This window comes from Ylistrum balloti, unplaced genomic scaffold (genome assembly GCF_031769215.1).
Source record: "Ylistrum balloti isolate Yb309-2 unplaced genomic scaffold, AGI_CSIRO_Ybal_v1 Utg369622, whole genome shotgun sequence".
Lineage (NCBI taxonomy): Eukaryota > Metazoa > Mollusca > Bivalvia > Pectinida > Pectinidae > Ylistrum > Ylistrum balloti.
Genome location: NW_026781892.1, coordinates 184,392 through 208,243, shown reverse-complemented (window position 1 = coordinate 208,243; position 23,852 = coordinate 184,392). Strand labels below are relative to the sequence as shown.

Genomic DNA, 23,852 nt, shown 5'->3' with positions numbered 1-23,852 from the left:
CACACGACCACTGGTGAGGGCACGTCCTAAGAGACGCTGTGTCATTGTCTCGTCTGATGCTTCGAAGTAGAGGACACATGTACAAGGGGTTACCTGTTAAAAAATCAGGACCTTCTAATATATATATCAATCTTCTTACGTAAGATTTCAGTACGGTGGAAAATTTCTTTTGTTCCAATATCAGTGAATTTTATATAAATCTTCATCGTAATAACAAACCAAACTGCCTCCTGATTGCAAATTTATTCTGTAGCATAAAACTGAAAAAAATACAAAATCTATCAACACTGAGAATGGTATACTGTGATGATAGCTCTGACCTTGATATAATCTTGATATTTCATCTACAATCCTTCCAATTCCCTATTCTATTTTATGTTAGGTTTCCTCCATGAACTTTCATGTTTTGACTTGCCTCATTTTCAAATCTGGTGCCCTGCTCCATCTCACGTGGGTAACCATCAATCAGGAAGCCGGAGCTGGTCGCGGCTGCTGCCACCATTTTTTCTTTCAGCAGCTGGAGCACCACATCCTGGAGGGATGAAGATGTACACATTAAGCATCAGCAATTTTGATAATGTATTTGTTAATTCTGTGTGAATTTTTCTTATTGTTGATAAATATTGATAACGTTATATTCTTCAAATACTAAAAATAAATCACCATGGTTACATTATGCTTTTTCCAAGATACTAAAGAGCTACCTCCCTTAAAATTGTGCAGTTATTGCCCTTAAAATTGTGAACCACCAATACACTCACCAGGGAAACAAGCTGTCCACTCTCCATGATACTTGTGAGTTCTTTGCCCCTAGCTGACCCTGAAGCAACCTCTGCCCTCAGAAGGTCACCAGTGGAGAGGTGGGTGAAGCCATATTGTTGTACAATCCTTTCACATTGTGTTCCCTTTCCACTGCCAGGTCCTCCTGTGTGAAAGTCAATGGAAGCAAGTATAACTGATGAGTGAAGAAGCTTTGAGACAACAATATAACTGTGATTTGTTTGTAAATGATGGCATTATCACTCTGTGTGAACAGTCCTTTACACTTGCAGTGGGGTCTCCATACAGTATCTGGTGTCCATCTTACTGATGATCATGTGGGAGTGCTACGGTGCATGATATCCAGAGTAATTAGCTAGGGTAAAACGTTTGTAGGACAAAACCATGACATCACAGGACTATCACAGAATCCCTGAGGATATCTAGACATTAGCAAAAAAAAGAAATTGGATATTTCACCAAATTTTCATGACTATACTTTTTTCAGTTAAACTTCTTACCCACTACAAACACGACCTTGGTGTCCTTGAGAACGGAGGTATCTAGAGGTACAGTCTCTTGAGTAGTGACCTCTGGTGGTGAAGTCTCAGGAACATTATCTTTAGGAGCTGATTCTGTAATAAAGGAGACAGTTATAGCCAGGATCAGTTAGACTTAAATTTCATTTTGTTTCTGGTACATTTCTATAGTTCATCAGAATTCAGAAATCCCAAAATAAAAACAATGATATTATTATACCAGTCTAGTTTGTACCAGTAGTTTAACAAACGTTTCCTTCTTAATTCTGTAGTCATGACAACTTACCTGTGCAGGAAATTTAAATTTAATTAAAAAAATGCAAATGTCATTCAGCTACCTAAATTTCACCCACTTTTATAAATTTGTGCAACATAGCATTCCTACCAAAATATAAATTAGATATGCAAAGGTTCATTAATCATATGACTTAACTCCCGCACATACACTGATCTAAATCTCCAGCAGAAATAACCATGTTAACAACAGTAGGTTAATCAGATAATGCAGTTGACGCAGAATTATTTACTTATTTTATTTAACAGGTTTATGGCCAATATTACAGCCTTTCAACCTTTCATTGGACGAGCGACAGAATGACGGTTTGGTCATTTTTATGCTACATATTAAGGTACCGTACTCATTAATATATAGATTGAATAGACATTGACAGTAATATATAAAATCATTGTTCTCGTCCCTCATACTGACCTGCTTTTCCAGGAACAAGTGAATCAAATATAGCCTGGACATCAGTGTAGACCTCGTCCACTTGTTTCTCAGCCGACACCTGAAAACATTAATAATTTCCAATATTAAACAGCTTTTAGTATAATTGGTAAATAAAGCCAAATCTTTTTGTGTTTTTGAAGGTTACTGACCTTTTTGACCTTGTCCTGCTGTGTGAAGTATTCTATAACAGGGGTTGTGATGTTACTGACCTTTTTGACCTTGTCCTGCTGTGTGAAGTATTCTATAACAGGGGTTGTGATGTTACTGACCTTTTTGACCTTGTCCTGCTGTGTGAAGTATTCTATAACAGGGGTTGTGATGTTACTGACCTTTTTGACCTTGTCCTGCTGTGTGAAGTATTCTATAACAGGGGTTGTGATGTTACTGACCTTTTTGACCTTGTCCTGCTGTGTGAAGTATTCTATAACAGGGGTTGTGATGTTACTGACCTTTTTGACCTTGTCCTGCTGTGTGAAGTATTCTATAACAGGGGTTGTGATGTTACTGACCTTTTTGACCTTGTCCTGCTGTGTGAAGTATTCTACCTTTTTGACCTTGTCCTGCTGTGTGAAGTATTCTATAACAGGGGTTGTGATGTTACTGACCTTTTTGACCTTGTCCTGCTGTGTGAAGTATTCTATAACAGGGGTTGTGATGTTACTGACCTTTTTGACCTTGTCCTGCTGTGTGAAGTATTCTACAACAGGGGTTGTGATGTCATGGAATGTCTTTAGCCTCTTTTTGATGGTTTCTTCATTATCGTCCACACGACCACTGGTGAGGGCACGTCCTAAGAGACGCTGTGTCATCGTCTCATCTGATGCTTCGAAGTACAGGACGCATGTACAAGGGGCCACCTGGATACAGTAGGTTTTTACAGTATTTTTTTTTTAATAAAGAGATTAAAGATTTACATTTTCATGAGTGATAAAAGCAATATATGGTATAAGGTATAAGATTTGATAAGGTCCAAGAACAATAGTGATGTTGAGCTTGAACTTTGAACCCAGGTCCTCTCATACTAAACCCTAAGTTCTGTCAAAATCTACTGTAAAATTAAGTATCGTTAAGAACACAATGGGGAAGGGGGGAGACAAGATATGACAGAACAAATACTTAATATTTCACTCCCCCCTATTATAATTAAGGTTTAAGATAACATTAATCCAGAAGATGACAGTACCTCACTTTCAAACCTGGTGCCCTGTTCCATCTCACGGGGGTAGCCATCGATTAGGAAACCAGAGCTGGTAGCTGCAGCAGCTACCATTTTCTCCTTCAGCAATTCAAGCACCACATCCTACAGGTGTGACACAGAGATTCAGATAAAAACAGTTCTATAGGGTGTAACAATATAAGCCCAAACTATGCCAGAGAAATATTCAGGATTTATTGTATCACTCTATCCTACAAGTTTGACAGAGAGATTAAGATAAAATGGATAATTGTTCGTTTCCATCAACTACATCTCTTAAAAATGGCATTGATACCTGAAATCCCTAGAATTAATGCAAAGTGCTGTAAGAGAGTGTAACCTGTGGAGTTATCCCCCCTTTATAAGTACAAACATTACACTCACTAGGGGGACAAACTGCTTAATCAAGTTATTCCTCTTTAATGGTGAGCCCCCAAAATACTCACCAGGGGTACAAGCTGTCCACTCTCCATGATACTTGTGAGTTCTTTGCCCCTAGCTGACCCTGAAGCAACCTCTGCCCTCAGAAGGTCACCAGTGGAGAGATGGGTGAAGCCATATTGTTGTACAATCCTTTCACATTGTGTTCCCTTTCCACTGCCAGGTCCTCCTGTGTTGATGCAGGGATAATTTATAAAATAGATGATGAATCACTGCAGAATTGATGAATTCAAGAACCATCTTTGTTATTTTACTGATCCACAGTCCAGCTATCTCACAGATTATATTTGTGTCTATTTATGGTAACAGAAATAAGCAGTGAGTATTGTTATCATAATTAAGTTTATCTAAACAATTTTCTCATCATGGGTTGATATGTCCGACATTTTTATTGTTTAAATCTTACATTATGTTCAGTAAAGTCTATTAGATGTTATTTTCAGGAAAGTTACAGGACGTGGAATCCCAATTCTTCAACCAAATTTTATTCCGACACAGATCGGGGGAAATCTTACCGACAACAAACACGATCTTGGTGTCCTTCAGCACTGATGTGTCGGCAACTGAAACAAAAACATAAAACAAATAACTCACAAAATAGAAATTAATTTTGTAATATTCTGTATAAAAACAGTCAGAAATGACATCATTCCATAACACATGCAGCATATTCCAACATTCTTCATCAGATATAAAACATCAAAGACAATGGTTGCACATTCCTCCACAGGAAGTAACAAAATATCCGTCCTCCTGTGTTCTTATTTCATTGAGAATCCGTGTCAGATTGAATATAGGGGATGATGTTGTTTTCCTTATCAGAGACAATCTGATCACCATATCAGCATCAAATGAAGTGTTTTAATGTAAGTTATGTTGATGATCTGCTCCAAATTCATGATGTGACTTACCTATATGTGAATATCTAGCTTGTAATTTGAGGCAGGTAATATGATTTTGTATGATCACCTCTTGTAACCCAGGTGTCATGTATGATCACCCACTGTTAGCCAGGTGTCATAAATGATCACCCCCTGTTACCTAGGTGTCATGTTTGATCATCCCCTGTAACCCAGGTGTCATGTATAATCACCCACTGTTAGCCAGGTGTCATGAATGATCACCCCCTGTTACCTAGGTGTCATGTTTGATCATCCCCTGTAACCCAGGTGTCATGTATGATCACCCCCTGTAACCCAGGTGTCCTGTATGATCACCCCCTGTAACCCAGGTGTCATGTATGATCACCCCCTGTAACCCAGGTGTCATGTATGATCACCCCCTGTAACCCAGGTGTCATGTATGATCACCCCCTGTAACCCAGGTGTCATGTATGATCACCTCCTGTAACCCAGGTGTCATGTATGATCACCCCCTGTAACCTAGATGTCATGTATCATCACCCTCTGTAACCCAGGTGTCATGTATGATCACACCCTATAACCCAGGTGTCATGTATTATCACCCCTGTAACCCAGATGTCATGTATCATCACCCTCTGTAACCCAGGTGTCATGTATGATCACCCCCTGTAACCCAGGTGTCATGTATGATCACCCCCTGTAACCCAGGTGTCATGTATGATCACCCCCTGTAACCCAGGTGTCATGTATGATCACCCCCTGTAACCCAGGTGTCATGTATGATCACCCCCTGTAACCCAGGTGTCATGTATGATCACCTCCTGTAACCCAGGTGTCATGTATGATCACCCCCTGTAACCTAGATGTCATGTATCATCACCCTCTGTAACCCAGGTGTCATGTATGATCACACCCTATAACCCAGGTGTCATGTATTATCACCCCTGTAACCCAGATGTCATGTATCATCACCCTCTGTAACCCAGGTGTCATGTATGATCACCCCCTGTAACCCAGATGTCATGTATGATCACCCCCTGTAACCCAGGTGTCATGTATGATCACCCCCTGTAACCCAGGTGTCATGTATTATCACCCCTGTAACCCAGATGTCATGTATCATCACCCTCTGTAACCCACGTGTCATGTATCATCACCTCCTGTTACCCAGGTGTCATGTATTATCACCCCTGTAACCCAGGTGTCATGTATTATCACCCCTGTAACACAGGTGTCATGTATTATCACCCCTGTAACCCAGGTGTCATGTATTATCACCCCTGTAACACAGGTGTCATGTATTATCACCCCTGTAACACAGGTGTCATGTATTATCACCCCTGTAACCCAGTTGTCAAGTATGATCACCCCCTGTAACCCAGGTGTCATGTATGATTACCCCCTGTAACCCAGTTGTCATGTATTATCACCCCTGTAACCCAGGTGTCATGTATTATCACCCCTGTAACCCAGTTGTCAAGTATGATCACCCCCTGTAACTCAGGTGTCATGTATGATCATCCCCTGTAACCCAGGTGTCATGTATGATCACCCCCTGTAACCCAGGTGTCATGTATTATCACCCCTGTAACCCAGGTGTCAAGTATGATCACCCCCTGTAACCCAGGTGTCATGTATTATCATCCCTGTAACCCAGGTGTCAAGTATGATCACCCCCTGTAACCCAGGTGTCATGTATGATCATCCCCTGTAACCCAGGTGTCATGTATTATCACCCCTGTAACCCAGGTGTCATCTATGATCACCCCCTGTAACCCAGGTGTCATCTATGATCACCCCCATAACCCAGGTGTCATCTATGATCACTCCCTGTAACCCAAGTGTCATGTATGATCACCCCCTGTAACCCAGGTGTCGTGTATGATCACCTCCTGTAACCCAGGTGTCATGTATGATCACCTCTTATTACCAAGGTGTCATGTATGATCAGCCCCTATATTCCAGGTGTCATGTATGATCACCCCCTGTAACCCAGGTGTCATGTATGATCACCCCCTGTAACCCAGGTGTCATGTATGATCACCTCTTGTAACCCAGGTGTCATGTACGATTACCTCCTATAAGCTAGGAATCATAATTATTTATGATCACTCCCTGTAACCCATGTGTCAAATTATGTATGATCACCCCCTGTAAGCCAGGTGTCATAATTATGTATGATCACCCCCTGTAACCCAGGTGTCATAATTATGTATGATCACCCCCTGTAAGCCAGGTGTCATAATTATGTATGATCACCCCCTGTAACCCAGGTGTCATAATTATGTATGATCACCCCCTGTAACCCAGGTGTCATAATTATGTATGATCACCCCCTGTAAGCCAGGTGTCATAATTGTCTTTGATCACCAGTGAGATGTATTCATTTCTGTATGGATAATTACAGTTAGAAAGTCAACAATATGGTATATATTTCTTGATGATTTGTAAAGCCTCATTAATACCTGTATTATATAGAGATTCCAACCACATCCTACCTGTATTGTTCCCCATATATTGTGTCCTGATCAAGATGTCCCTAAGGATGCTAACTAAAATAATTACAGTAATTATAGTCCACAGACAGATTAACTGTAGCGACCAAAGGCTCAGTAACATCCTTTGTACACGTTTCCATCATTGATATACACAACTAAGACAACAAGAAGCTGTGGATGGGAAATCAATGGGTGACATCATTTCCTTGGCATTGTCCCAGATATACTTATACACTACACTGTACACTGGATTTCAACCCAGATCCTCTCCTGTACATCAGAACATATCGAGGTATCGGGAAATGTTGATGGCCTTCTTTATAACAGTATGTACTATTATTTGTAGAATTGTACAGTGTATCATTGATGTTGATTAATCTGGATTGTTTCAATGAAATCAAAGTGGATATTTTGAGATGTTGCTAATGCGGAAAAAAGTACATTCTCTTAATGATTCCAATGGATTAAAGTCTCGACTTTTGAGGTGTTACTATCGATAAGTGTTTTAATAGTCACTTCTTCTGAGATGTTATATAAGTTGTGTAACAGAATATTCCCTGGGTTATTTTAGCCGGTAAGGAATCTGGACCTGTTGAGATTTTGTATAAGTTGTGTGACAGAATATTCTCTGCGTTATTTTAACAGGTAAGGAATCTGGACCTGTTGAGATTTTGTATAAGTTGTGTGACAGAATATTCTCTGCGTTATTTTAACAGGTAAGGAATCTGGACCTGTTGAGATGACACTGATAATAAATGTTTTCATGGAATCCAGCGGCAACCTTAGAACGGTTTTCACCACCCAGTAAATGTAACATGTTTAGTAAAGTTTTAGCTGAAACTTAATGTAAAATAATAACAATAATGATACACAGGTCAGCTGACAGCTATACAATATCACTATAGACAGATAACACAGGTCAGCTGATAGCTATACAATGTCACTATAGACAGATATCACAGGTCAGCTGACAGCTATACAATGTCAATATAGACAGATATCACAGGTCAGCTCACAGCTATACAATGTCACTATGGACAGATATCACAGGTCAGCACACAGCTATACAATGTCACTATGGACAGATATCAAAGGTCAGCCGACAGTTATACAATGTCACTATAGACAGGTATCACAGGTCAGCTGACAGCTATACAATGTCACTATAGACAGGTATCACAGGTCAGCTGACAGCTATACAATGTCACTATGGACAGATATCACAGGTCAGCACACAGCTATACAATGTCACTATGGACAGATATCACAGGTCAGCTCACAGCTATACAATGTCACTATAGACAGATATCACAGGTCAGCTGACAGCTATACAATGTCACTATAGACAGGTATCACAGGTCAGCTCACAGCTATACAATGTCATTATAGACAGGTATCACAGGTCAGTTGACAGCTATACAATGTCACTATAGACAGATATCACAAGTCAGCTGATAGCTATACAATGTCACTATAGACAGGTATCACAGGTCAGCTCACAGCTATACAATGTCACTATGGACAGATATCACAGGTCAGCACACAGCTATACAATGTCACTATAGATAGATGGCACAGGTCAGCTGACAGTTATACAACATTACTATAGACAGATATCACAGGTCAGCTCACAGCTATACAATGTCACTATGGACAGATATCACAGGTCAGCACACAGCTATAAAATGTCACTATAGACAGATATCACAAGTCAGTTGACAGCTATACAATGTCACTATAGGCAGATATCACAAGTCAGCTGACAGCTATACAATGTCACTATAGATAGATGGCACAGGTCAGCTGACAGTTATACAACATTACTATAGACAGATATCACAGGTCAGCTCACAGCTATACAATGTCACTATGGACAGATATCACAGGTCAGCACACAGCTATAAAATGTCACTATAGACAGATATCACAAGTCAGTTGACAGCTATACAATGTCACTATAGGCAGATATCACAAGTCAGCTGACAGCTATACAATGTCAATATAGACAGATATCACAGGTCAGCTCACAGCTATACAATGTCACTATAGACAGATGCCATAGGTCAGCTGACAGTTATACAATGTCACTATAGATAGATGGCACAGGTCAGCTGACAGTTATACAACGTTACTATAGACAGATGTCACAGGTCAGCTCACAGCTATTAAATGTCACTATAGACAGATGTCACAGGTCAGCTGACAGCTATACAACGTCACTATGGAAAGAATATCACAGGTCAGCTCACAGCTATACAATGTCACTATGGACAGATATCACAGGTCAGCTCACAGCTATACAATGTCACTATGGACAGATATCACAGGTCAGCTCACAGCTATACAATGGCACTATGGACAGAGGTCATAGGTCAGCTGATAGCTATACAATATCACTATAGACAGATATTACAAGTCAGCTGACAGATATACAATATCACTATAGACAGATATCACAGGTCAGCTGACAGTTATACAATGTCACTATAGACAGATGTCACAGGTCAGCTGACAGCTATACAATGTCACTATAGACAGATATCACAGGTCAGCTGACAGCTATACAATGTCACTATATACTAATGTAAACATATGATATTGTACAATATTATCAACCATACAATATTGTACAATATTACCAACCATACGATATTGTACAATATTACCATGCTTACGATATTGTACAATATCACCAACCATACAATATTGTACAATATCACCAACCATACAATATTGTACAATATTACCAACCATACGATATTGTACAATATTACCATGCTTACGATATTGTACAATATCACCAACTATACAACAAAACAAATCAGATGGGTATAAGTAATTATCTTTTTATTATCCAAATTTTGCATTTACTTATAACAAAGTTATAATAATAAAATTTATTCATCATTAACGGATAATTTACTAATACACACAATGACCTACTAATGATACACAGTAATCACATATCACAGACGGGGAAAAAATAAAACATCGGATTACACAAAAAAGTACCTGTGAAGCTAATTGATATAGTTAAACAGATGTATTATTCTCTAAGGCCACAAAGATTCAACAAAAGTGCCTACAGTAGCAAAATTAACAACAATGTATATAATCTATGATAAATTCAAAAATTAACAGTCATCATCAGTTTCTTATCTCCTTTTTTTCAAATTTTAAAAATAAGTTATCTGTAAAAAGTTGATATAAATTTAACAACACATATTTTTGGTGCATCTTCTGTTTATAATCGTCTGTTTATTACAGAAGAGCATAAAACTGCTGAATTAACATAATGCAATCTCTGTTTCAAACATGTTACTTATGTATATGATAACATTTAAAAAGTATTGTAAAAAGTTCCTGTATTTAACTATCAGGTAGTATCAATGACACAGATCTATCTATTTGGTGAGTATAATTGTAATCACTTCCTTTAACATCATCATGATAACATTGGTTTTAAATCAATGTTTATCTACATTGAAGACCTTGTATCAGGACAAGTTTCTTATAAACAATATATGTAACGATATTTTTGTCTCGTTCTTCTCACTTTTGCCCAGAATTATTCCATAATGAGCTTCAACAGTATGTGTTGTATATAACAGCAACGGCTGTTTTGTTAGTTTCTAAAAACAGTAAAAAGTACATATCTATTTATATACAAATGTATTTCTGTGATAATTCTACGGTAAGTCCTAATTATACGGTGTATCACGTGTACTTGTATCAACAGGACAAGGACTTTTTCCAGACTGTCTGACTAATGAGTAAGTAGTGCACACACGATATAAACTTTACCTGTGCATAATCCAAAATTTATCCCCAAAAAAAAAATGAACCTAACAAATGTTGATTAATTGTGAATACATGATGAGGCAAAGACATGTTGGAGTGGCAGTCGTTAATTAGAGTACAAAAAAGCATCAACATTTTATATCTCAAATGTACATAATAAAAAAAATCACTAAAAATTGACATAAAAACACATGTCTTTAAATCTTTTCAGTGATTATAGACAAGCAACATTTAGAATCTGTTTACTTTTCGGGATTTTTATGGGAGACACCACTGACAATGGAGATTTGGATAGGTAGAGTGACTTTATCTTTCAAATTATGGAATAAAAATTTGTCTTGAATAAAAAGCTTCTTGTCAAACATAGAAATGTTATGTGATAATTAATATGTAATATCTTATGTGTAAAACCATATCTTGTTTGATATATTGTAAACCTTTGATGTGAAAACACCAAAACTGAACTTCTATCAATTCTGTTTTGCCTGTCATGATGCTTTGTTTCTGAAATTGACCCAATATACATTCCTCTCTCTGGCATTCAAAAATAACAATGATAGCACTGTACATGCTCCATGTGTTCAAACCTGTCTATAAAGACCACTCAAGGGAGCAGAAAAAAGTGGTCTTTATAGGCAGTAGGCCTTTATATAGAAGTCCAACTAATATCATTGTGACCCAAAACAAATTGATGTCCTATAAAGGAGAATGCATATAAAATGTGTAACAGGTTACTAGGCTAGCCCAATAGATGTCTCATTGCTGTACATGTTCAGGGTGTATAGACCAATAGATGTCTCATTGCTGTACATGTTTAGTGTGTATAGACCAATAGATGTCTCATTGCTGTACATGTTTAGTGTGTATAGACCAATAGATGTCTCATTGCTGTACATGTTCAGGGTGTATAGACCAATAGATGTCTCATTGCTGTACATGTTTAGTGTGTATAGACCAATAGATGTCTCATTGCTGTACATGTTCAGTGTGTATAGACCAATAGATGTCTCATTGCTGTACATGTTCAGGGTGTATAGACCAATAGATGTCTCAATGCTGTACATGTTTAGTGTGTATAGACCAATAGATGTCTCATTGCTGTACATGTTCAGTGTGTATAGACCAATAGATGTCTCATTGCTGTACATGTTCAGGGTGTATAGTCCAATAGATGTCTCATTGCTGTACATGTTTAGTGTGTATAGTCCAATAGATGTCTCATTGCTGTACATGTTTAGTGTGTATAGTCCAATAGATGTCTCATTGCTGTACATGTTCAGGGTGTATAGTCAAAAAGTTACTAAAACCAATTTGAACTCCTCTGATTGTGGATCCTTTCCTCGATTATTTCCAGTGACACTAAATCCTCTCAGTAATGATGGTGGGGTAAATATTGAGTTATGAGCATTGTTGGAATGAACTACTTTAATCTTTGACCTAACTTCCAGTCTTCGCTGCCTCATTAGCTGCTGCGTCCAGTACCTTGGAATATTCTGTGTTGCCATGGTCACCTCCTGTCGTTGTGGCTTCGACCTTGGTAATAGATTCCTCAATGACCTCACTTACACCTGCAAGTCACAAAACCCAATGCCATGCATTAACATGCAATAAACATGAAGGAAACATGCATGACTGATTTTAAAATCAGTTATAGTTTAGGGTAAGGTTGATTTGGTAAATCAAACAGCATATCAATCCTACACATTCCAATGAACCTTTATACACATCTATCATAGGTCAGTCAGCAGAGAAATAAATCACATATTCAACAGTAATAGGCCCACCATCTGACACCATAGTTTAAACATTGATGACTTATTAGCATATAAACAATTCTTTTAGTTAAATCTTTATCAATGTTAATCTATAATTACAACTTAACACTATTTCTTTAATGTTTGATTACATCTGTTTTTAATCATAACAGATGTTAATATTTTTACTCTAACAAGGCTGATATACCATTTATATCATATAATTCATATCCAGTATCTGTATGCTATTAATGCTGTCTTTATGTGTTACACCTGTATGCTGTCTCCAGGTTGTGTTACACCTGTATGCTATCTCTATGTTGTGTTATACCTGTATGCTATCTCTAGGTTGTGTTATACCTGTATGCTATCTCTAGGTTGTGTAACACCTGTATGCTATCTCTATGTTGTGTTACACCTGTATGCTGTCTCTATGTTGTGTTACACCTGTATGCAGTATCTATGTTGTGTTACACCTGTATGCTGTCTCTATGTTGTGTTACACCTGTATGCTGTCTCTATGTTGTGTTACACCTGTATGCTGTCTCTATGTTGTGTTACACCTGTATGCTGTCTCTATGTTGTGTTACACCTGTATGCTGTCTCTATGTTGTGTTACACCTGTATGCTGTCTCTATGTTGTGTTATACCTGTATGCTGTCTCTATGTTGTGTTACACCTGTATGCTGTCTCTATGTTGTGTTATACCTGTATGCTGTCTCTATGTTGTGTTACACCTGTATGCTGTCTCTATGTTGTGTTACACCTGTATGCTGTCTCTATGTTGTGTTATACCTGTATGCTGTCTCTATGTTGTGTTACATCGACCAATCATAATGCTATTTATTTTCTTTGTAATTCGCTGGTTTTTTTGTGTTTCAGAAGACGGAAAATAAAACAAAAGTTGAATAAGAAGAATTTTCACGAATCTTTCCTGTGTTCTCTGGGTTTCTAGTTCAATCTTGTTATAATTTGACAGCTATTAACAGCATAAAATGGTAGGATACTGTAAATAGTGGCCAATATCATAAGGCACGGTCTTGTTGTCAACTGTAACTTATAACTATAAGACATCAATGAATGTGGTGATGTTTCCTGCCTTTTTTGAGATTTCTTTCAGTTAGGAGTTAACAAAAAATATCAATATTTTATCATACTTGTGATACAAGGTTTTAGATAGGGAATCATCAATTATCCTCCATATATCATTAACGTTTACCCTGGAACACCTCCATATAACATAAACCTTTACCCTGGAACACCTCCATATATCATAAACCTTTACCCTGGAACACCTCCATATATCATAAACCTTTACCCTGGAACACCTCCATATATCATAAACCTTTACCCTGGAACACCTCCACATATCATAAACCTTTACCCTGGAACACCTCCACATATCATAAACCTTTACCCTGGAACACCTCCACATATCATAAACCTTTACCCTGGAACACCTCCACATATCATAAACCTTTACCCTGGAACACCTCCATATACCATAAACATTTACCCTGGAACACCTCAATATACCATAAACCTTTACCTTGGAACACCTCCATATATCATAAACCTTTACCCTGGAACACCTCCATATACCATAAACCTTTACCCTGGAACACCTCCACATATCATAAACCTTTACCCTGGAACACCTCCACATATCATAAACCTTTACCCTGGAACATCTCCATATATCATAAACCTTTACCCTGGAACACCTCCACATATCATAAACCTTTACCCTGGAACACCTCCACATATCATAAACCTTTACCCTGGAACACCTCCATATATCATGAACGTTTACCCTGGAACACCTCCATATATCATAAACCTTTACCCTAACACCTCCATATCATAAACCTTTACCCTGGAACACCTCAATATACCATAAACATTTACCCTGGAACACCTCAATATACCATAAACCTTTACCTTGGAACACCTCCATATATCATAAACCTTTACCCTGGAACACCTCCACATATCATAAACCTTTACCCTGGAACACCTCCACATACCTTAAACCTTTACCTTGGAACACCTCCACATACCATAAACCTTTACCCTGGAACACCTCCATATATCATAAACCTTTACCCTGGAACTCCACATATCATAAACCTTTACCCTGGAATATATCATAAACCTTTACCCTGGAACACCTCCACATATCATAAACCTTTACCCTGGAACACCTCCACATATCATAAACCTTTACCCTTTACCCTGGAACACCTCCATATACCATAAACCTTTACCCTGGAACACCTCCATATACCATAAACCTTTACCCTGGAACACCTCCATATATCATAAACCTTTACCCTGGAACACCTCCATATATCATAAACCTTTACCCTGGAACACCTCCATATATAAACCTTTATAAACCTTTACCTTTACCCTGGAACACCTCCACATATCATAAACATTTACCCTGGAACACCTCCATATATCATAAACCTTTACCCTGGAACACCTCTTTATATAATAAACGTTTACTCAGGAACACCTCCATATATTATAAACGTTTACCCTGGAACACCTCTTTATATAATAAACGTTTACTCAGGAACACCTCCATATATCATAAACATTTACCCTGGAACACCTCCATATATCATAAACGTTAACCCTGGAACACCTCAATATATCATTAGCGTTTACCCTGGAACACCTCCATATATCATAAACGTTTACCCTGGAACACCTCTGTATACCATACTCCAGAACACCTCCTTGTATAACATTGATTATGTATCCATAATGTCACCGGTATGAGTCATTAGTTATATCCCATAATACTCTTCAGTTTCTATCACAGTAACACAAGCAAATACAGAATCTCACACAGAAGGCTTCACTGCAAACATTGAAATAAATCAAACAGAATCCACACTAAACATTAAAGTGTCAGACGGATTGTTAGCACAAACACACGATCACACCTACATACATGTCTTTCCTACAGCCATGATTCTCAGAGCTTCAATGTTGGTGTGAATGCTTTTCTATATGTAGTGACATATCTTTAATGCTATAAGTTTCTAATTATTGTCTAAAAGTAAATGGTTACCTAGGTAAAGAATTAAGCCCACAAGACCACTGTTAGGTGTATACAAATAGCAATATATAATTATGGTGTTTAACTCAATGTCAAGTATTCATGTAAAACTTAAAGGGGTGATATTAAGCTTCCACAAACCAGTTTTAACAGTGACATCCTAAGTAGCTAGGGATGGGTCAGTAATCAGAGGGATGTGTGACCCTAGGTAGCTAGGGGTGGGTCAGTAATCAGAGGGGTGTGTGACCCTATGTAGCTAGGGGTGTGTCAGTAATCAGAGGGATGTGTGACCCTATGTAGCTAGGGGTGGGTCAGTAATCAGAGGGATGTGTGACCCTATGTAGCTAGGGATGGGTCAGTAATCAGAGGGATGTGTGACCCTATGTAGCTAGGGGTGTATTTATACTGGTCTATGGGCATGTTTTATACTGGTCTATGGGCATATTTTATACTGGTTTATGGCCATGTATTTTACTGGTCTATGGGCATATGTTATACTGGTTTATGGCCATGTTTTATTTGGGTCTATGGGCATGTTTTATAGGTTTGATAAAATAAAAAATATAATGTGGTTAATACCTTTTTCCTTTCCTTGAATTGAACAACAGGGTAATTCTTCAAAAATTCGCGGACTCGTTCCAAAAACTCAAGTTACGAAAAAATGAAACCTGAAAAATTGTGCTGAAAACGCTAAAATTGAATAATGAACTTTACCTTAATATATTGATTTCAAAGAAAAAATTCAAAGAAAGGAATGAAGCCAAAGGTAAACTCTACAGTTAAAAAAAGATATATATTCTTAAAATAAATATGTGACATCAGGATATAAGGGAAACTGCTTGTTATTGAGAGTTAGTGAGGAAGAGGATTAATGATTAATGATAATGTAATTAAGTGATTATACAGGAGATTTCACTGTAATTTACAAGTCCTGTATACAAGTGCCTAACTTCTGCCTCCTGTCTACAAGTGTCTAACTTCTGCCTCCTGCTTACAAGTGCCTAAATTCTGACTCCTGCTAACAAGTGTCTAACTTCTGCCTCCTGTTTACAAGTGTCTAACTTCTGCCACCTGTCTACAAGTGTCTAACTTCTGCCTCCTGCTTATAAGTGCCTAAATTCTGACTCCTGCTAACAAGTATCTAACTTCTGCCACCTGTCTACAAGTGTCTAACTCCTGTTTACAAGTGCCTAACTTCTGCCTCCTGTTTACAAGTGCCTAACTTCTCACTCCTGCTTACAAGTGCCTAACTTCTGCTTTCTGTTTACAAGATATCTAGAGGTCACATAACGAGTGCCTATTATATGATCGGTATTTGTTTCACTCGATTTAGTTATTTTTCAAAAGTTACGGCTCATGATTTTTGGAAGTTTTCGGATGAAAAAAACTAATGAGAATAAAACACCATATACAACAACTAAAAAAGCTGTCCAATGTGAATTTTGTTGGGTTGTTATTTGGTGACATTGCCTAGTGAAGCGTCACTAATTAATATACAATTTTAGAAAATTGGTGAAAATATCATAACTCAAGACAAATCATAATAAGTAAGAAATGAGGTTGTTTTCTTTAGAGAATCAAGTTTAAAGAAATCTAAATAAAAATATCTTAAAGATAATCATGAACTGCTTATTGCACATGTTGATATCCATGATCGTGTGAAGTGCTCTTTTGGTCAAAGTTCCACTTCTCAACCAATCAAAAGACCAGAAGGTTATAAACCACCAGTGGCATATATCATATATATTTATCCAGCAGCATGTTTACGCATTGGGTTGAGGGTGGAATAACACAATTTGTTGTGATAGAAAAGTTATTAAAATCACACAACAGAAATTCATCACAACATGTACCTTTTTCAAACTAAAGTTGACAGACTGTTCATTCTAAATCAAACTCTGAACTTCAAGTTATGATAATCTAGTATCTTTCACCTATACAGGAATATCTCAAATTATTATTGGTAGGTAATGGGGAATTTTATGTAAGTGTGTGAGGTTGGGGCTACAGTTAGTGTTACCTTACCCACTAGGGTACAGTAGTGGGTGAGGGAGGGGGTTGGGGGCTCCAGTGAGTGTAACCTTACTGACTGGGGTACAGTAGTGGGTGAGGAGGGAGGGGGTTGGGGGCTCCAGTTAGTGTTACCTTACTGATTAGGGTACAGTAGTGGGTGAGGAGGGAGGGGGTTTGGGGCTCCAGTGAGTGTAACCTTATTGACTGGGGTACAGTAGTGGGTGAGGAGGGAGGGGGTTTGGGGATCCAGTGAGTGAAACCTTAATGACTGGGGTACAGTAGTGGGAGAGGAGGGAGGGGGTTTGGGGCTCCAGTGAGTGTAACCTTATTGACTGGGGTACAGTAGTGGGTGAGGAGGGAGGGGGTTTGGGGCTCCAGTGAGTGTTACCTTACTGACTAGGGTACAGTAGTGGGTGAGGAGGGAGGGGGTTTGGGGCTCCAGTGAGTGTAACCTTACTGACTGGGGTACAGTAGTGGGTGAGGAGGGAGGGGGTTTGGGGCTCCAGTGAGTGTAACCTTACTGACTAGGGTACAGTAGTGGGTGAGGAGGGAGGGGGTTTGGGGCTACAGTTAGTGTTAACTTACCCACTAGGGTACAGTAGTGGGTGAGGGAGGGGGTTTGGGGCTCCAGTGAGTGTAACCTTACTGACTAGGGTACAGTAGTGGGTGAGGAGGGAGGGGGTTTGGGGCTCCAGTGAGTGTAACCTTACTGACTGGGGTACAGTAGTGGGTGAGGAGGGAGGGGGTTTGGGGCTCCAGTGAGTGTAACCTTACTGACTAGGGTACAGTAGTGGGTGAGGAGGGAGGGGGTTTGGGGCTCCAGTGAGTGTAACCTTACCACTGGGGTACAGTAGTGGGTGAGGAGGGAGGGGGTTTGGGGCTCCAGTGAGTGTAACCTTACTGACTGGGGTACAGTAGTGGGTGAGGAGGGAGGGGGTTTGGGGCTCCAGTGAGTGTAACCTTACTGACTGGGGTACAGTAGTGGGTGAGGAGGGAGGGGGTTGGGGGCTCCAGTGAGTGTTAACTTACCCACTAGGGTACAGTAGTGGGTGAGGAGGGAGGGGGTTTGGGGCTACAGTTAGTGTTAACTTACCCACTAGGGTACAGTAGTGGGTGAGGGAGGGGGTTTGGGGCTCCAGTGAGTGTAACCTTACTGACTGGGGTACAGTAGTGGGTGAGGAGGGAGGGGGTTTGGGGCTACAGTGAGTGTTACCTTACCCACTAGGGTACAGTAGTGGGTGAGGAGGGAGGGGGTTTGGGGCTCCAGTGAGTGTTACCTTACTGACTAGGGTACAGTAGTGGGTGAGGAGGGAGGGGGTTTGGGGCTCCAGTGAGTGTTACCTTACTGACTGGGGTACAGTAGTAGGTGTGGAGGGAGGGGGTTTGGGGCTCCAGTGAGTGTTACCTTACTGACTGGGGTACAGTAGTGGGTGAGGAGGGAGGGGGTTTGGGGCTCCAGTGAGTGTTACCTTACTGACTAGGGTACAGTAGTGGGTGAGGAGGGAGGGGGTTTGGGGCTCCAGTGAGTGTAACCTTACTGACTGGGGTACAGTAGTGGGTGAGGAGGGAGGGGGTTTGGGGCTCCAGTGAGTGTTACCTTACTGACTGGGGTACAGTAGTGGGTGAGGAGGGAGGGGGTTTGGGGCTCCAGTGAGTGTAACCTTACTGACTAGGGTACAGTAGTGGGTGAGGAGGGAGGGGGTTTGGGGCTCCAGTGAGTGTAACCTTACTGACTGGGGTACAGTAGTGGGTGAGGAGGGAGGGGGTTTGGGGCTCCAGAGAGTGTTACCTTACTGACTGGGGTACAGTAGTGGGTGAGGAGGGAGGGGGTTGGGGGCTACAGTTAGTGTTACCTTACCCACTAGGGTACAGTAGTGGGTGAGGGAGGGGGTTGGGGGCTCCAGTGAGTGTAACCTTACTGACTGGGGTACAGTAGTGGGTGAGGAGGGAGGGGGTTTGGGGCTCCAGTGAGTGTAACCTTACTGACTGGGGTACAGTAGTGGGTGAGGAGGGAGGGGGTTTGGGGCTCCAGTGAGTGTTACCTTACTGACTAGGGTACAGTAGTGGGTGAGGAGGGAGGGGGTTTGGGGCTCCAGTGAGTGTTACCTTACTGACTAGGGTACAGTAGTGGGTGAGGAGGGAGGGGGTTTGGGGCTCCAGTGAGTGTTACCTTACTGACTGGGGTACAGTAGTGGGTGAGGAGGGAGGGGGTTTGGGGCTCCAGTGAGTGTAACCTTACTGACTGGGGTACAGTAGTGGGTGAGGAGGGAGGGGGTTTGGGGCTCCAGTGAGTGTAACCTTACTGACTGGGGTACAGTAGTGGGTGAGGAGGGAGGGGGTTTGGGGCTCCAGTGAGTGTAACCTTACTGACTGGGGTACAGTAGTGGGTGAGGAGGGAGGGGGGGAGTTCTGAAGTTCAAAATTCATAACACCAGACGCAGGGTGAGATCGGGTGGGAGGGGGTTGGGGGCTCCAGTGAGTGTTAACTTACCAACTAGCGTACAGTAGTGGGTGAGGAGGGAGGGGGTTTGGGGCTCCAGTGAGTGTAACCTTACTGACTGGGGTACAGTAGTGGGTGAGGAGGGAGGGGGTTTGGGGCTGGGGGCTCCTTAGGGTACAGTAGTGGGTGAGGAGGGAGGGGGTTTGGGGCTCCTGTGAGTGTAACCTTACTGACTGGGGTACAGTTGTGGGTGTGGTGGGTGGGGGTTTGGGGCTCCAGTGAGTGTTACCTTACTGATTAGGGTACAGTAGTAGGTGAGGAGGGATGGGGTTTGGGGCTCCAGTGAGTGTTACCTTACTGACTGGGGTACAGTAGTGGGTGAGGAGGGAGGGGGTTTGGGGCTCCAGTGAGTGTTACCTTACTGATTAGGGTACAGTAGTAGGTGAGGAGGGATGGGGTTTGGGGCTCCAGTGAGTGTTACCTTACTGACTGGGGTACAGTAGTGGGTGAGGAGGGAGGGGGTTTGGGGCTCCAGTGAGTGTTAGTGTTACCTTACTGACTAGTGGGTACAGTTGTGGGTGAGGAGGGAGGGGGTTTGGGGCTCCAGTGAGTGTAACCTTACTGACTGGGGTACAGTAGTGGGTGAGGAGGGAGGGGGTTTGGGGCTCCAGTGAGTGTAACCTTACTGACTGGGGTACAGTAGTGGGTGAGGAGGGAGGGGGTTTGGGGCTCCAGTGAGTGTTACCTTACTGACTGGGGTACAGTAGTGGGTGAGGAGGGAGGGGGTTTGGGGCTCCAGTGAGTGTAACCTTACTGACTGGGGTACAGTAGTGGGTGAGGAGGGAGGGGGTTTGGGGCTCCAGTGAGTGTTACCTTACTGACTCGGGTACAGTAGTGGGTGAGGAGGGAGGGGGTTTGGGGCTCCAGTGAGTGTAACCTTACTGACTGGGGTACAGTAGTGGGTGAGGAGGGAGGGGGTTTGGGGCTCCAGTGAGTGTTACCTTACTGACTGGGGTACAGTAGTGGGTGAGGAGGGAGGGGGTTTGGGGCTCCAGTGAGTGTTACCTTACTGACTAGGGTACAGTAGTGGGTGAGGAGGGAGGGGGTTTGGGGCTCCAGTGAGTGTAACCTTACTGACTGGGGTACAGTAGTGGGTGAGGAGGGAGGGGGTTTGGGGCTCCAGTGAGTGTAACCTTACTGACTGGGGTACAGTAGTGGGTGAGGAGGGAGGGGGTTTGGGGCTGCAGTGAGTGTAACCTTACTGACTGGGGTACAGTAGTGGGTGAGGAGGGAGGGGGTTTGGGGCTCCAGTGAGTGTAACCTTACTGACTGGGGTACAGTAGTGGGTGAGGAGGGAGGGGGTTTGGGGCTCCAGTGAGTGTAACCTTACTGACTGGGGTACAGTAGTGGGTGAGGAGGGAGGGGGTTTGGGGCTCCAGTGAGTGTAACCTTACTGACTGGGGTACAGTAGTGATTGGTGGATAGAGAGAAGGGCTTCAGTGATGTTTTCTTTCTTGCTAAACTAACAGGTTTCTCAAAATGCCAGACTAGATCTACATCTCACTAGGATGTGCTCAGGAGAAAGAATGCCTTGTTGCTATCACAAGTCATGACATCTTAAGAGATATCACCTTACCTGATAATAGGAGACAGGATCCTTGTAATGGCTCATTCTATGTTACTGGGGTTTGTTCAGTGGTTGAGTTAATGAAGAATAAGCTTGACTATATGTCTGTTGTGCTTTGAAGCTTAATTTAACAGACAGCTTTTGAGTCTCTCGCTAGCATAATGTATATATATTCTAGCCTGGGAAATTTACCAGCAAATCTGCTAGGAGAATGAAGTGTATTTACTGTGATGCTGATCACATGAAAAAGTTTCCAGATTCTACAGAATACATTATAGACAGGTAACACTACACAGGGAATATTTGTATGGTATACAGAGTACATTATAGACAGGTGTGTATAGTATACAGAGTACCTTATAGACAGGTGTGTATAGTATACAGAGTACCTTATAGACAGGTTTGTATAGTATACAGAGTACCTTATAGACAGATAACACTATAAAGTGGATATTTGTATGGTATACAGAGTACCTTATAGACAGGTTTGTATAGTATACAGAGTACCTTATAGACAGGTTTGTATAGTATACAGAGTACCTTATAGACAGGTTTGTATAGTATACAGAGTACCTTATAGACAGGTGTGTATAGTATACAGAGTACCTTATAGACAGGTTTGTATTGTATACAGAGTACTTTATAGACAGGTGTGTATAGTAAACAGAGTACCTTATAGACATGTATACAGAGTACCTTATAGACAGGTTTGTATAGTATACAGAGTACCTTATAGACAGGTTTGTATAGTATACAGAGTACCCTATAGACAGGTTTGTATAGTATACAGAGTACCTTATAGACAGATAACACTATAAAGTGGATATTTGTATAGTATACAGAGTACCTTATAGACAGGTAACACTATACAGTGGATATCTGTATAGTATACAGAGTACCTTATAGACAGATAACACTATAAAGTGGATATTTGTATAGTATACAGAGTACCTTATAGACAGATAACACTATAAAGTGGATATTTGTATGGTATACAGAGTACCTTATAGACAGGTAACACTATACAACATAATATTGATTATTTACATGAGTTTATAAGAAGTTTCCTGATCACACTGTATATCCGGACTGGTCAATAACTGACACCCACTGGTCAATAACTGACACCCACATGTCAATAACTGACACCCACTGGTCGATAACTGACACCCACTGGTCAATAACTGATACCTACTGTTGTTCTCTGCTATTTGTGACCAATTCATTATATCAGATATTAAATGTTTTAATATTTCAATAAGCCCAGCTTGTTAATAAGCCTATGTAAGTTTTAGTGGGATTTACAGCCAATGCTTTGTCATTGTCCTGTTATAAGCCCACCTCTCTGAAGTTATCACTTTATCCCTCCCATCTTATTCTAGATAAAGCATGGCAGCTGTGACTACTGTGTATTACCCCACACTGCCTTAAATCTAGGAACGTCTGAAGCTTCTTCAAATATTAGTAGCAACATGCCAGGTCAGCTACACTGAGGCAAAGTCATTAGACTAACAAAACCTCTCCAAAGTCATTAGACTAACAAAAAGTCCTGACATTCAGTCACGTACTGTTGCTTTTAGTACTAACATGTAAGGAAGATCTCAGCTTAACATACTTCAGAATTCTAAGCATTTGAAAACAAAGAATTAAGCTCAAGGTATTTCCATCCATACTAAGGCTCTAATACATGTTATTTCAATGTTAGGAATCATTCAGTATATATAGGTAGGTAACATGCACCTGATTTATAAGTATATTTGTTTAGTAATGTAGGTATATTTGTCACAGAGCCAATGGTAATATAAATCACTTACCCTGACCTTCAGATGTCGGAGCCTGTCAATAAACAAAAGACAAGTTTAAGTCAACCTGGTAAAGTCTGGTGAGATTTCTTATGTTAGGATGACCAAGTATGTAATACAAGGTCTTACATTTCATACCAGATCTATTAATCAGGTATAAGTATTTTTAATTTCAGCAAAGGGCAATAATTATGTAATTAAGAAGTTGCAGGCCCTGAATTTGGTATACTGCACATTCACTTAATATGACCAATGTACACCTATTGTACATATTATTGTAGTTTAAATGCAAGCAAAGTTATGCTCCTGGCAAAAAA

At 40.7% G+C, this 23,852-nt stretch overlaps 1 protein-coding gene across 3 annotated transcripts in view; it reads right to left on the bottom strand.

Moving 5' to 3' along the window:
• The window catches only part of LOC132550244 (adenylate kinase isoenzyme 5-like), a 79,575-nt gene that overhangs the window by 26,894 nt on the left and 28,829 nt on the right, over nucleotides 1-23,852 (bottom strand). Inside the window, exons 13-21 of one of the 3 annotated variants that reach the window (XM_060214286.1) lie at nucleotides 23,548-23,569; nucleotides 4,180-4,227; nucleotides 3,670-3,833; nucleotides 3,212-3,328; nucleotides 2,694-2,885; nucleotides 2,008-2,086; nucleotides 1,281-1,394; nucleotides 762-925; nucleotides 416-532 (exon numbers count right to left, since the gene is read on the bottom strand). In XM_060214286.1, the coding sequence (XP_060070269.1) occupies nucleotides 416-532; nucleotides 762-925; nucleotides 1,281-1,394; nucleotides 2,008-2,086; nucleotides 2,694-2,885; nucleotides 3,212-3,328; nucleotides 3,670-3,833; nucleotides 4,180-4,227; nucleotides 23,548-23,569 (1,017 nt within the window). The remainder of the gene's footprint in view (nucleotides 1-415; nucleotides 533-761; nucleotides 926-1,280; nucleotides 1,395-2,007; nucleotides 2,087-2,693; nucleotides 2,886-3,211; nucleotides 3,329-3,669; nucleotides 3,834-4,179; nucleotides 4,228-23,547; nucleotides 23,570-23,852) is intronic. The other 2 variants (XM_060214303.1, XM_060214295.1) reach the window with 2 other exon arrangements.